This window comes from Chlorocebus sabaeus, chromosome 23, assembly GCF_047675955.1.
Source record: "Chlorocebus sabaeus isolate Y175 chromosome 23, mChlSab1.0.hap1, whole genome shotgun sequence".
NCBI classification, from domain to species: Eukaryota; Metazoa; Chordata; class Mammalia; order Primates; family Cercopithecidae; genus Chlorocebus; species Chlorocebus sabaeus.
The window spans coordinates 50,447,285-50,459,414 of record NC_132926.1 but is presented as its reverse complement, the minus strand read 5'-3'; the positions used below and the strand labels follow the sequence as shown (position 1 = coordinate 50,459,414).

At 41.3% G+C, this 12,130-nt stretch overlaps 1 protein-coding gene across 8 annotated transcripts in view; it reads right to left on the bottom strand.

Annotated features, from left to right (window-relative positions):
- RAPGEF6 (Rap guanine nucleotide exchange factor 6) overlaps nt 1-12,130 on the bottom strand; it is a 210,992-nt gene that overhangs the window by 173,289 nt on the left and 25,573 nt on the right. For all 8 annotated transcript variants that reach the window (XM_073010711.1, XM_073010712.1, XM_008014336.3 and 5 more), the window contains 2 exons: nt 3,716-3,786; nt 2,422-2,478 (listed from right to left, as the gene is read on the bottom strand). In XM_073010711.1, the coding sequence (XP_072866812.1) occupies nt 2,422-2,478; nt 3,716-3,753 (95 nt within the window). In that variant the 5' untranslated portion in view covers nt 3,754-3,786. The remainder of the gene's footprint in view (nt 1-2,421; nt 2,479-3,715; nt 3,787-12,130) is intronic.

Genomic DNA, 12,130 nt, shown 5'->3' with positions numbered 1-12,130 from the left:
AGGAAAGATTTGACTTTTTAAAAAAAGGACACAAAAGGCCCTAATCACAAGAGGAGAAGTTGAGAAAGGAATTACTCTTCCTCAAAAGATGCCAATAATAGAGCAAAAAGAGTTGTGTTTAGTGGCGTATGCCTGTAATCCTCGGGAGTCTGAAGCAGGAGGATCTCTTGAGCCTAGGAGTTCAAGATTTGGCCTGGGCAACACAGGAAACCCCATTGCAAAAAAAAAAAAGGCCAGGTGCTGTGACTCTCGCCTGTAATCTCAGCACTTTGGGAGGCCAAGGTGGGTGGATCACCTGAGGTCACGAATTCAAGACCAACCTGACCAACAGGGTGAAACCCCATCTCTACTAAAAATATAAAAAATTAGCTGGGCGTGGTGGCAGACGCCTGTAATCCCAGCTACTCAGGAGGCTGGGGCAGGAGAATCGCTTGAACTCAAGAGGCAGAGGTTGAAGTGAGTTGAGATCACACCACTGCACTCCAGCCTCAGCGACAAGAGTGAGACTCCATCTCAAAAAAAAAAAAACACCCAGAAAAAAGGAAAAGTGGCACAGTGGATAACAGAATAAACATACCCAACAAAGGACTTCCATTCAGAATTCAAAAAGAACTTTTATAAATCAATAGAAATGATACTGACAACCCAATTAATAAAAGAAGCCATCTAAATACCTGATAGAAACATAAAGGTCATTCATCATCATTAGTAATAGGGAAATGTAAAATAAAATCACAATGAGCTAACATAACGTAATCAGCAGCCGAGTAGCAAAAATTCAAAATAAGCAAACAATAAAACACAAATATTAAGGGCTGTCAAACATGTAGAGCAACTGGAACTTAACTATACTGAGCTAATGGTTATTAAAATTGGTACAACTGGCTGGGCGCGGTGGCTCATGCCTGTAATCCCAGCACCTTGGGAGGCTGAGGCAGGCAGATCATGAGGTCAGGAGATCGAGACAATCCTGGCTAACACAGTGAAACCCCGTCTCTACTAAAAATACAAAAAAAAAAAAAAAATTAGCTGGGCGTGGTGGTGGGCACCTGTCGTCCCAGCTACTCAGGAGGCTGAGGCAGAGAATGGCATGAACCCAGGAGGCGGAGCTTGCAGTGAGCTGAGATTGCGCCACTGCACTCCAGCCTGGGTGACACAGTGAGACTCCATCTCAAAAAAAAAAAAAAAAAATTCATAAAACTAATTTTAAAAAAGTCACATTCTCCTGAATTTTTGAACATGCACATTTCCACTACAGTCATGCATTACTTAATGATGGTGATACTTTCTGAAAAATGCATCATTAGATGATTTCATCATGTGAACATCATAGAGTATACTTAACACAAACCTGGAAGATGGTATAGTCTACTATACACCTAGGCTATATGGTATATAGTCTATTGCTCCTAGTGCACATACCTGTACGGCATGTTACTCTACTGAATACTGCGGGCAACTGTGACACAACAGTCCATCACTGACTGAAACAACGTTATATGGCACATGACCATAATTTTATTCCTAAGAATATCCTCAACAGTAGTAAGCAATAAGGGCACAGAAATAATACAGTGTTAATAGAAACTGTATTATTTATCATACTGAAAACTAGAAATTGGCCGGGCGCAGTGGCTCACACCTGTAATTCCAGCACTATGAGAGGCTGAGGCAGGTGGATCACCTGAGGTCAGAAGTTCGAGACCAGCTTGAACTTCACCAACATGGTGAAACCTCATCTCTACTAAAGATATAAAAAGTAGCCAGGCGTGGCAGCTAATGCCTGCAAACCCAGCTACTTGGGAGGCTGAGGCAGCAGAATCACTTGAACCTGGGAGGTGGAGGTTGCAGTGAGCTGAGATTACACGACTGCACTCCAGCCTGGGCAACAAGAGCGAAACTCCATCTCAAAAAAAACCAAACAAACTAACTTTCTAAAAAAGGAAAACTAGAAATAACCCAACTATGAACAGTGGAAGGGAGAAACAAATCATTATTTGCACACAATTGTATACTGTACAGCAGTGAAAAAGAACACATGCAAAAACATAGAAAATTTTGGAAATTTATTAAGTAAAAAAGCCTTACCAAAGGATTCTCTCTATAGCAAGTTCAATAAGTGGCAAAACTAACCTATAGTGATACAAGTCAGAATTGTGATTACCTTTCCAAAAGAAAGTTGATGAGAGTCTTCTGGAAAACTGATTATCTTTATTTTCATGTGAGTTGTCATTACACATTTAGTATATATTTATTAAAATTCATTGCATTGTACACTTTTGGTATATTCTATGTATGTTATATACTTCATGGTTTATGAATTTTTTCATAAATTGTCCCAGAATCAAATGAATTTCAATGCTAAGAGTTAAAATTTAAACATAAAAGTCATTAGTTTAAGTGAATTATAAAAATACTTACCAAAAGAGAACCTGATTGCCACTGTATCTCTCATAGCGTGCTCTTGCAGACATTAACCTATTAAAAAAAATTGAAGATTTTATCTTACATTTTGTTTTTAAAATTGTTGTAATTATAACAGAAAATGACCAGATCTACCAGCATGTTTTCACCGAAGTACAAAGAGTTTAGAAATATATCTATATTTTATATATATAATGCAATAATATAGATAATATTCAGTGGCATCAACCACAATACTCTTTATGTACATTATAAAATCTGTCAACTCACATCAAAAGTTTTCATTACAAAAAATATACATTTGTCTGATTCACTACTGAATCCTCAGTGTGAAGAGCAGTTAATGGCAGAGGCATGTACATACAAAAAAATTGCTGAATATATAAATCAGTTTGCAATAAAAAATACTTTGAGTATTACAAAATGCTAATTTTTCAGTTTTCTTTCTTCCTAATTATTTGGCATATACTAACAGCTGAATTACGTTATACAGAAAACATATAATGAATAATAAATCCCTAACAATTATATTTTATCAATCTGGTCAATAACCAGAAACTTGATGAATACCCAGGAAAAGTCACTGGATAAGCTGTTCATGGTGGGAACACACGTTTAATTAAAATATTATATAGTTAAGTGTTTTATAGCACTCCAAAGTGTTTTTATAAATATAATCATAATGATACATGATAACCAGGACAGATAGCCAGCCCATTTTTCAGAAGAAAAAAATGAGGTTCAGAAAGTTTATGGGTCTTGTCCATAGGAGCTTAGGCCAAATCAAGGTTACTGCTCCTTCTACATTAATACAACACTATAATACAACATACCATACCCAGCTGAAGCATTTGGCATAATAAATACCAATACACACTACAAAAAGATAACAGGAGTTTTGTCTTTACTAGCCAGCACACCCTCAGCACTGTGTTTTGCTTTAGGTACTTATTTTCATTTAATCCTTGAAATACTTCAACAAAGATACTACCATTACCCCTATTTTATTGAAGACAAAACCGCAGCTAAATGTTCGTTCTAACTTAAGGTCCCATGGCTAAGAAAAACTGAAATAAGAAAAACAAATTCAGTTTTTACTGTCAGTGTTTTTCTCCAAATCCAAAATCACCCCTGCCAAAATATAAACTCCAGGAAACCAGGGATCTAATCTATAATGTATATACCAAGGCCTTAAAACAATAAGGAATATAAAGGTGCTTAACAAATATGTGGTGAATAAATGAATGAATGGCTATACAGCGTGTGCTCTTAAATACAGAACCACACTTACCTAAGCTGATGTTCCCTGAGATTTGATAATATTTCCATTCCATGAAGATAAGAATAAATAGTATTTAAGTCCTGTAGAACAGAAGAAAAAAATTAGATTATTTTTCAAATATACTGTTTAAAATATAAGGCACCCCACAATTCTGATTTTAAACAGTCACTTATAGCAGAGCAGTTAACTATGGAAAAATCATAAAACCTCTGAATCATAAAAGATTTGAAAAGGCAGAGAAGAGATCCCCTCAGCTCTCAAAGGAACTCCTCTTCAACATGACCAATGGCCTCTATTCATTCGAACAATGCCAGAACCCCAAAATCATTATTTTATATGAAAGTATATTAATTCGTTATTTCACTTCTAGGCAGATGTAAACTTTTCTTCTTTAGTGGCCTCCAAATATTTGATATCCAATATCCTGACTGACACCTTTAGAGACGACCCAGTTTATCAATATTCCTCTTAAAATATAACTTTCTAAAGAATTTCTCTCTAAAGAGACTCAAAATTACATAATCTACCACTAAATAAAAAAGATTTCCAATGGTACAATCCTATTGTTCACTCTGCAAAAGAGGTAGTACATCTTTCTCTATTCCTCACCCAGATAACTAGGCATTAAAACAACAACAAAAACCTCAGGATGACATAGTATAACCTCAACTAAGAGCAGTGGCATAGCAGAAGAAAGTGAAAGACTCTACAGATCCTTGACAGCAAATGGTATTGTACCACTGATGTCATAAGATTAAAAGCAGACAAGCTTAAATTCGCTATAAAAAACATACTTCCTATTTCCTATAAAGAATAATGCCTTTATACCAGGGCAAACTACTTCTAAACACTGCCTTCCCACTCTGATATGCAACTGGCCAAGAAAATTATCAGATAGTAGTGGGGGTAGTGGGGGACAAACTAAAGACAACATGGAGCCATTAATAAAAACAGCAAGCTAGGCCGGGCACGGTGGCTCACGCCTGTAATCCCAGCACTTTGGGAGGCTGAGGCGGGCGGATCACGAGGTTTGGAGATTGAGACCATCCTGGCTAACATGGTGAAACCCCGTGTCTACTAGAACTACAAATAATTAGCCAGACGTGGTGGCAGGTGTCTGCAGTCCCAGCTACCTGGGAGTCTGAGGCAGGAAAATGACGTGAACCCGGGAGATGGAGCTTGCAGTGAGCCGAGATTGTGCCACAGCACTCCAGCCCGGGTGACAGAGCGAGACTCCGTCTCAAAAAATTAAGATAAGATAAGATAAAATAAAAGCACCAAGCTGAGCACAGTGGCTCACACCTGTAATCCCAGCACTTTATGAGGCCAAGGTGGGTGGATCACTTGAGACCAGCCTGGGCAACATGGTGAAACTTGTCTCTACAAAAAATAATTTTAAAAAATTAGCCTGGCTTGTGGTACACGTCTGTAGTCCCAGCTACTTAGGAGGCTGAGGTGTGGGGGATGGCTTGATCCTGGCAAGAGGAAGTTGCAGTGAGCCGAGATCGCACCACTGCACTCCAATCCAGGTGACTGAGACTCCATCTCAAAAAAAAAAAAAAAAAAAAGCAATAATCTCTAATTCCAAAGATAACAACTGCCAATTAACCACAGTGGATTGACAACCACACTTTTTTCTGCTAAATCCTTACTAAAATAACAGTGAAAAAGATGTTTAAGTATACAAAAATAAAGATTTGAATAGGTTAAAAGAAAGGTCTACCAAATTTTAGAAGATAGCAGATGAAGCATTGATATGGTAAACTGTATTTCCAAAGATGGCCACAGAGATATTTATTATCCCATATGCTCTTGTGCAGTGCAGTCTTGCCTGTAACCCATCAAAAACTGGAATCTATGTGCCCTCCCCACAGATGTGAATTGGCTCTGTGACTAGTTCTGACCAAAAGAATAGAGGTGAGCTTGTATAAGAGAGTCAAGTACCCTGAGACCATTAATGTTGTGAAGAAGCCTCAGCTAGCCTTGGGGAGACAGAAAGGCCACATGGAGTAACACCAAGGTACTAGATAAGTAAGTTATGCCTTCCTAGAACAGCTTAGAACTACCAACTGAATGGAACTAAAAGAATGATCCCAACTGAGGCTCTGTGGGGTAGAAGAACCAACCAACTAGCCAGAACCTGCTGAATGCAGGTAATAAACAGATTCATGGCAAAAGTGTGGCTTATAGTGGGCCCACTGAGTCTGCAGATCCACCTAATAATGGTCATTCTCCACTCCCTCAGTTTATAATTAGAATTTATACACTTGGCAGTTAGAATACCCTCCATAATGGGTCCATGACCTGTGTGGTAAAAGAAATCATAATGGAAAAAGCCAAGTGGAAACCTCTGCCCCATTCCCCAGAACAAGACAGTAAATAAAGGACTATTTCTTCCAGAGGAGCACAGAATAAAGACTAGTGCCACCAGTAAAGAATCAGAAGTACGCAGAGGTAATAGTTTCCATTGTTTTCTATTTAATTCATGGAGAAAGCAGACAGATCCTGAAAAATGACTGTGCAGACTACCAAAGAATGAACCAAATTCTAGCCCTAATCATAGCCTGCAGTCTCAGACATAATATTGCTGCTGAAGCTGATTAAGCGTCAAGTACTGATGTGGTGTTACTTTCCATTACTTTACTTTCCATTCCAATTAGAAGATCAGAAAAATCTGCATTCATGCGGGGCAATATTAACTTAGTTTTATCTTAGGACTCCTTTAACTCTCCCGCTCTCTGTCATAATAGTCAGTGGGAGTTGGGTGGGGAACAGACATCTAAACCTCCTGATCTATTTACATACATTACATCACGCTGATTGGACAGAATGAACAAAAGAATGCACTAGAGGTGACTGGTACCCTAAAGTCCTTGGTAACACACATGTGGCTCCAGAAGATGGGAGATAAACACTATGAAGATTCAAAAGATCTGCCACTTCAGTGAAGTTTTTAGGGATACAGTGGTTAGGGGCATGTCAGGATATCTCCTGCAATGTAGAAGTGACTGGTTTAGGTCAAGATAAAATAAGAGGAACTAGACTTACCCATCACCTAAAACAACTAAACACACAACAAAAAAGACAAATATATAAAACATTTTTCATAAGATAGGACATCAGGAAATACCTAAAGTGAAGTAAAGATCTACCTGAAAAAATCATAGTAGTAGTCCTGAACCAGGACTGATTCTTCCTTTCTCATTGACATTTAGCAATGTCTGGAGTTATTTTAGGCTGTCACAATTTTGAGGGAGTGGTGCTACTGGCATCATGTAGGTAGAAGAGATATTGCTAAACACAGCCACGCCCATTCATTTACCTATTGGCTATGGCTCTTTTCATGCTATAAAAACAGAGTTAAGTAGTTGTAATAAAAATCACCTGGGCCACAAAACCTAAAATATTTACTATTTAGCCCTTTATAGAAAAAGTCTGTTAATCCTGGATAAGAATGTCTATATTTTAATTCTTATCAGTTATGAAATGCTGGGAACATTCCTGAAATCCAAGCTCCCAGATGCCAGCCGCCAAAAGACAACTTTACAAACAGGTCTTCCTAAGGACAGCAGTCTCAGATCTGTTCTATTAATTTTTTTTTTTTGACAGGCTAATATTGAAGTTATATTCAGGAATGGGTTTAAGAGAAAGAGAAAAGGAAAAATCTCCTCAGTGGGTACAGTTGTTGAGTAGCAGATGTGGGTCATGTTAAAGGATAGCAGCTGCTATGGTTTGGATGTGGTTCGTCCCTGCCAAAACTCATGCTGAAATTTGATCCCAAATGTAGCAGTGTTAGCAGGTGGGACCTAGCAGGAGGTGTTTGGGTCATGGGGGTGGATCCCTCATGAATAGATCAATGCCTGTCTGAGGGGGCAAATGAGTTATCACTCTCACAGAAATCAACTGATTCCCCTGAAAGAGGATTGTTAAATAGAGTTTGGCTTCCTTGGTTTCTCTCTCTTGTTTTCTCTCTTACCATGTGATCTTTTTTTGCAGCATGAACATGGCTCACTGCAGCCCCGACCTCTGGGGTCAAGCAATCCTGCCACCTCAGCCTCTGAGTAGCTGGGACTACAGGCACATGCACGTGACACCATGCCCATCTAGTTTTATTTATTTATTTATTTTATTTTTTGTAGAGACGAGGTCTTGCTTTGCTGCCCACACTGGTCTCGAACTCCTGGGCTCAAGCAGTTCTGCCTTGGCCTCCCAAAGTGCTGAGATTACAGGCGGGAGCCACTGCGCCCAGCCTGCCATGTGATCCTCTTGCACAAACTTGCTCCCCTTTCAAGCAGCCTGAGGCCCTCATTGGATAGAGGTGGCCTGTCTAGAACCTTCCAGCCACCAGAATTGTGAGCCAAATAAAGCTCTTTCTTTATAAATGACCCAACCTCAAGTATTCTGTTATAGCAACACAAAACAGACTAAGACAGTGGCCCAAGGTGAAAATATATGTAAATTCCAGTGCATGGATCTCTGGTTAGCGGTCTAGAAGGAAAAAGACAAAAAGATCAGGGACAAGGAGGGATCAGGTAAAGACACAGGATGGAGACATGGGAATGGGCACAAAGTGTATAAAGTTTTCTGTATTCCACACTAATGCCCACCAAAAAGCATTAAACATGGAAGAGGCGCTGAACCACCACGAAGATAAAATAGGATATCCCAGAACTGGTACAATTAATACATGAGTAGACTGATCACAATGACACTAGATAGAGGCTACACATGGGACCAACAATATAAACTTCCACTTATCATGGTCTGTGTAGCTACTGCTACTTCTGAATGTCCAACCTGTCAGCAACAGAGACCAACCAAATGAGTTCCTGATATGATTCTATTATTCAAGAAGAGCAACCAGTCATTTGATAACAAGTAGACTATATCAGGTGTCTCTCATCCCAGAAGGGCCAGTAGTTCATTTCACAGTGATAGATACCTATATTTTGGGTTTGGGTTTATCTTTCTTACCTCAGAGGTTCAGCCAGGATCATAATCCAGGGGCTTACAGAATGCCTGAACCACAGGACTAGAATCCCACACACCAAAGAGTCCAACCAGTAGACCCAATTCGAAGCAAATACAGTGAGAGGTGGCAATGTGCTAGCAGCCCTCGCTCTCGGCTCCTCCTCGGCATCCACTCTGGCCCTCGATGAGCCCTGCAGCCTGCCACAGCACTGTTGGAGCCCCTCTCTGGGCAGGTGGAGGCTGGAGCCGCCTCCCACACCTCCCAGGGAGGTGTGGAGGTAGAGTGGCCGGCGGGAACCGGGGCGTTTCGGCGGAGCAGGCGCAGGCTCAGCGGGCCCAGCACAAGCCAGCCCAAGGCAGTAAGGGGCTTAGTACCCAGGCCAGCAGCTGCAGAGGGTGCCGGCGGGCCGGCAATGCGCTCGAGTTCTCGCCAGGCCTCAGCTGCCTCCCTGCGGGGCAGGGCTGGGGACCTGCAGCCCGCCATGCCCAATCCCCCGCCCCCACGGGCTCCCCCGGGGCCCAAGCCTCCCTGATGAGCGCCGCCCCTTGCACCGTGACACTCGGTCCCCATCAACCGCCCAGGAGCTGAGCAGTGCGGGTGCACAGTGCAGGACTGGCAGGTAGCTCTGACTGCGGCCACGGTGAGGAATCCACTGTGTGAAGCCAGCTGGGCTCCTGAGTCTGGTGGGGACTTGAGGAACTTTTATGTCTAGCTAAGGGATTGTAAACGCACCAATTAGCACTCTGTGTCTAGTTCAGGGTTTGTAAATACACCAATCAGCACTCTGTGTCTAGCTCAGGGTTTGTAAATACACCAATTGGTACTCTGTATCTAGCTAACCTAGTGGGGACTTCCAGAACTTTTACGTCTAGCTAGAGGATTGTAAATGCACCAATCAGCACCCTGTCAAAACGGTCCAATCAGCAGGATGTGGGTGGGGCCAGATAAGGGAACATAAGCATGCTGCTCAAGCCAGTCAGGAGCAACCCACTCGGGTCCCCTTCCACACTGTGGAAGCTTTCTTTCACACTTTGCAATAAATCTTGCTGCTGCTCACTCTTTGGGTCCATGCCTCCTTTAAGAGCTGTAACACCACGAAGGTCTGCAACTTCACTCCTGAAGCCAGCGAGACCATGAACCTACCAGGAAGAACGAATTAAGTCCAGATGTGCCGCCTTTAAGAGTTGTAACACTCACCGCAAAGGTCTGCAGCTTCACTCCTGTCAGTGAGACCATGAACCCACCAGAAGGAAGAAGCTCCAGACACATCTGAATGTCTGAAGGAACAAACTCTGGACACACCATCTTTAAGAACTGTAACACTCACTGCGAGGGTCCACGGCTTCATTCTTGAAGTCAGCAAGACCAAGAACCCACCAATTTCGGACACAACAGGAGTATGCTCACAACCTTGGGACCACTAGTCATGTCACATACCACACCATCAAGAGCAACTGGCCTCACAGAATGCTGTAATAACCTTATAAAGGCATAGCTGAACTTTTAGCTCAAAGGCAATAATGTGAAATAATGGACTGACACCTTTTAATATGAAGATACATCAAACCACAGACCTCTATATAGTGCAATATATACAGCAGGAAGAATAGATGGGCCCAGGAACAAATGAGTAGAAGCAAGAGTCACCCATTTATCATTATTCCCAATAAGCCACAAAAGGATTTTGTACTTCCCATTCCTGCAACTATGGACTCTACACGTTTGCAGGCCCTGGTTCCAAAGGCATATACCCTTGCCAGGCAATAGTACAAGAGTCTCAATGAACAAGTTTATAGCTGCCACCAGGGCACTTTAAACACTAGGGCCCAAGAGTCAGTAGGTAAAAGGAGTTGCCATTTTGGCAGGGGTAACTGATCCTGAGCAGTAGGTGGAAGTAGGGCTGCTTTTATGTAATGTGAACAGAGAGAAATGTGTGGAATACCACATGATTCACTTGGTTATTCCTTTACCTCACTATAACTGTAAATGGACATATATCCCAACATTAGCCTGAGAAGAATGATTACCAAGGGTTCAGACATTTCAGGAAAGAAAGCTTGAGTCATACTATCACATAAGCCACTGAGACCTGCAGAGGTGATTATGTGAGGAGAAAACAAAATGCATAGTGGAGGAGAGAGGATAAGTACCAGTTGCAACCCTGAGATCAACCATACAGGGCCTATCATTCTTCCCACCACCATCTCTTGTCTAAGTTTCTTCTCAGGAAAAGAAGCTCATTGAGAGTCATGGAGGAGCTGCTCCCTGAACCTCAAACCTATGTGAAGTAGATTTGTGTGGTGCAAAGTGTAAGCTCAGGTGGCCTTGAAAATCTACAGGAAGTGTAATTGAACAAAATCTCTATTACGGGGCTCTGTAATTTATCATCATGTTTGAATTGGGTCCAAGTTTCCCATGCGATATTCCCAATCGATAACTGAGCCTGGTAAAGATACTAAGGAATGCCTATTCTGGGAGACTCAGGACGACTCTGATGGGTTCAAGGATTCTCCTTCCACCTTGCTAAACCTCTGTTACAGTGCAGTCTAAGGCTCTTCCACTCAACCTTCCTTTCGTCTCTCCTTCACAAATGTCACATGAGCATTCTGGTGTGAATGCTCTACCAACTCTCTCCATTTTTGCTCATAGGCATTTTCCCTAATAAATTCCTTGGATGTCTAATATTGTGACAACTGCTTCTAACAGAACCCAGACTAACATAAACACTTTGTAGTACTCAGTAAGGAAATTTTCTATACTTTTTGCTGGATTTATTCTTCAGTATTTACGGTTTTCTAGTATTTTTAAATAATGTGATGTTTGGCTGGCTGTGGTGGCCCACATCTGTAATCCCAATACTTTGGGAGGCCAAGGTGGGTGGAGATCACCTCAGGTCACAAGTTTGAGACCAGCCTGGCTAATATGGTGAAACCCCATCAATACTAAAAATACAAAACTTAGCTAGGTGTGGTGGCACATGCCTACAATCCCAGCTACTCAGGAGGCTCAGGCACGAAAATCACTTGAACCTGGGAAGCAGAGGTTGCAGTGAGCTGGGATCATGCCACTGTACTCCAATCTGCATGACAGAGTGAGACTCTTGTCTCAAAAAGAGTCATTTTTTAAACTAGAGACTTTGTGGTTTATTGCTGGTTTACATAAATCAACTGATTCTATATAATAATATAATAAACTTGAGTCCAATCATCTTAATAAATTCACTTAATTTTCAGGTTTATAGATTCTTTTCGATTTTCTGCATATACAATAGCACTGCCTATGAATACAGTATTATTTCTTCCTTCCCAAATTATACACTTTCCTCCATTTTTTTATGCCTTATTATGTAACAACAGCTGGAGAAAGCATAGCCATATAGAGACAGTGCCCATCTTCCAATGGTTCGACAAGATTTCCTGACTTTACAATGATGCCAAAGCGATATGCATTCA